General features: G+C 53.3%; 1 protein-coding gene across 1 annotated transcript in view; it reads left to right on the top strand.

Moving 5' to 3' along the window:
• The first annotated feature begins 141 nt into the window (after positions 1-141).
• EEF1A1 (eukaryotic translation elongation factor 1 alpha 1) overlaps positions 142-2,088 on the top strand; it is a 4,534-nt gene continuing 2,587 nt past the window's right edge. The window contains exons 1-3 of the mRNA XM_011987121.1: positions 142-418; positions 1,365-1,538; positions 1,908-2,088. Of these exons, the coding sequence (XP_011842511.1) occupies positions 1,395-1,538; positions 1,908-2,088 (325 nt within the window). The 5' untranslated portion in view covers positions 142-418; positions 1,365-1,394. The remainder of the gene's footprint in view (positions 419-1,364; positions 1,539-1,907) is intronic.

Here is a 2,088-nt window from a genome sequence, read left to right as displayed (position 1 = left end):
CCCTCCTCCTCCTCCCCCGCCCCGGCCGGAGCTGAGAGTAATTCATACAAAAGGACTCGCCCCTGCCTTGGGGAATCCCAGGGACCGTCGTTAAACTCCCACTAACCTAGAACCCAGAGATCGCTGCGTTCCCGCCCCCTCACACGCCCGCTCTCGTCATCACCAAGGTGGAGAAGAGCATGCGTGAGGCTCCGGTGCCCGTCAGTGGGCAGAGCGCACATCGCCCACAGTCCCCGAGAAGTTGGGGGGAGGGGTCGGCAATTGAACCGGTGCCTAGAGAAGGTGGCGCGGGGTAAACTGGGAAAGTGATGTCGTGTACTGGCTCCGCCCTTTTCCCGAGGGTGGGGGAGAACCGTATATAAGTGCAGTAGTCGCTGTGAACGTTCTTTTTCGCAACGGGTTTGCCGCCAGAACACAGGTAAGTACCGTGTGTGGCTCCCGCGGGCCTGGCCTCTTTACGGGCTATGGCCCTCGCGTGCCTTTCATTACTTACACGCCCCTGGCCGCTGTACGTGATTCTTGATCCCGAGCTTCGGGTTGGAAGTGGGTGGGAGAGGTCGAGGCCTTGCACTTAAGGAGTCCCTTCGCCTCGTGCTTGAGTCGAGGCCTGGCTTGGGCTCTGGGGCTGCCGCGTGCGAATCTGGTAGCACCTTCGCGCCTGCCCCGCTGCTTTCACTAAGTTTCTAGCCATTTAAAATTTTTGATGACCAGCTGCAACGCCTTTTTTCTGGCGAGATAATTTTATAAATGCGGACCAGGATCTGCACACTGATGTTGGGGTTTTGGGGGCCGCGGGCTGCGACGGGGCTCGTGCGTCCCAGCGCACATGTTCGGCGAGGCGGGGCCTGCGAGCGCGGCCACCGAGAGTCGGACGGGGAGAGTCTCAAGCTGGCCGTCCTGCTCTGGTGCCCGGCCTCGCGCCGCGGTGTGTCGCCCCGCCCTGGTCGGCAAGCCTGGCCCGGTCGGCACCAGTTGCGTGAGCGGAAAGATGGCCGCTTCCCGGCCCTGCCGCAGGGAGCTCAAAATGGAGGACGCGGCGCCCGGGAGAGCGGGCGGGTGAGTCACCCACACAAAGGAAAAGGGCCTTTCCCTCCTCGGTCGCCGCTTCATGTGACCCCACGGAGTACTGGGCGCCGTCCAGGCACCTCGATTAGTTCTCCGAGCTTTTGGAGTACGTCTTCCTTAGGTTTGGGGGAGGGGTTTTGTGCGGTGGAGTTTCCCCACACTTAGTGGGTGGAGACTGAAGAGTTAGGCCAGCTTGGCGCTCGATGTAATTCTCCTTGGAATTTGCCCTTTTCGAATTTGGATCTTGGCTTATTCTCAAGCTTCAGACAGTGGTTCAAAGTTTTTTTCTCCCATTTCAGGTGTCGTGAAAACTACCCCTAAAAGCCAAAATGGGAAAGGAAAAGACTCATATCAACATTGTCGTCATTGGACACGTAGATTCGGGCAAGTCCACCACTACTGGCCATCTGATCTACAAATGCGGTGGCATCGACAAAAGAACCATTGAAAAATTTGAGAAGGAGGCTGCTGAGGTATGTTTAATATCAGAAAGGGAAAGATGAACTAAAATGAGTTTTACCAGCAGAATCATTAAGTGGTGGTGATTTCCGCAGAACTAATGAGTGGTTTAGATCTGACCCTACTTATTAAAATAGTTTGCTTTTGGTTACTTCTGTAACCGTATTGCTAGTGAGTAGTTTCGATTTGGATATTAATAGTCAAGGTCCTACTTTAAAAAGTTTGCTTTTTGATTGCTTCTGTAACCCTATCTAAGTGACTAAAATCACTTAGGACTTGCAGTTGTAAAGTGGAAACTATGTGCCAATTAAGGGCTGGGGGCAAAGAAATTGAAGCTGGAGTTTGTGTATTAGTAACCAAGTAACGACTCTTAATCCTTACAGATGGGAAAGGGCTCCTTCAAGTATGCCTGGGTCTTGGATAAACTGAAAGCTGAGCGGGAACGTGGTATCACCATTGATATCTCCTTGTGGAAATTTGAGACCAGCAAGTATTATGTGACTATCATTGATGCCCCAGGACACAGAGACTTCATCAAAAACATGATTACAGGGACATCTCAGG

Source organism: Mandrillus leucophaeus, unplaced genomic scaffold (genome assembly GCF_000951045.1).
Source record: "Mandrillus leucophaeus isolate KB7577 unplaced genomic scaffold, Mleu.le_1.0 Scaffold300, whole genome shotgun sequence".
Lineage (NCBI taxonomy): Eukaryota > Metazoa > Chordata > Mammalia > Primates > Cercopithecidae > Mandrillus > Mandrillus leucophaeus.
Note: the sequence above shows the minus strand (reverse complement) of the source record. Positions and strands in the feature narration are given on the sequence as shown.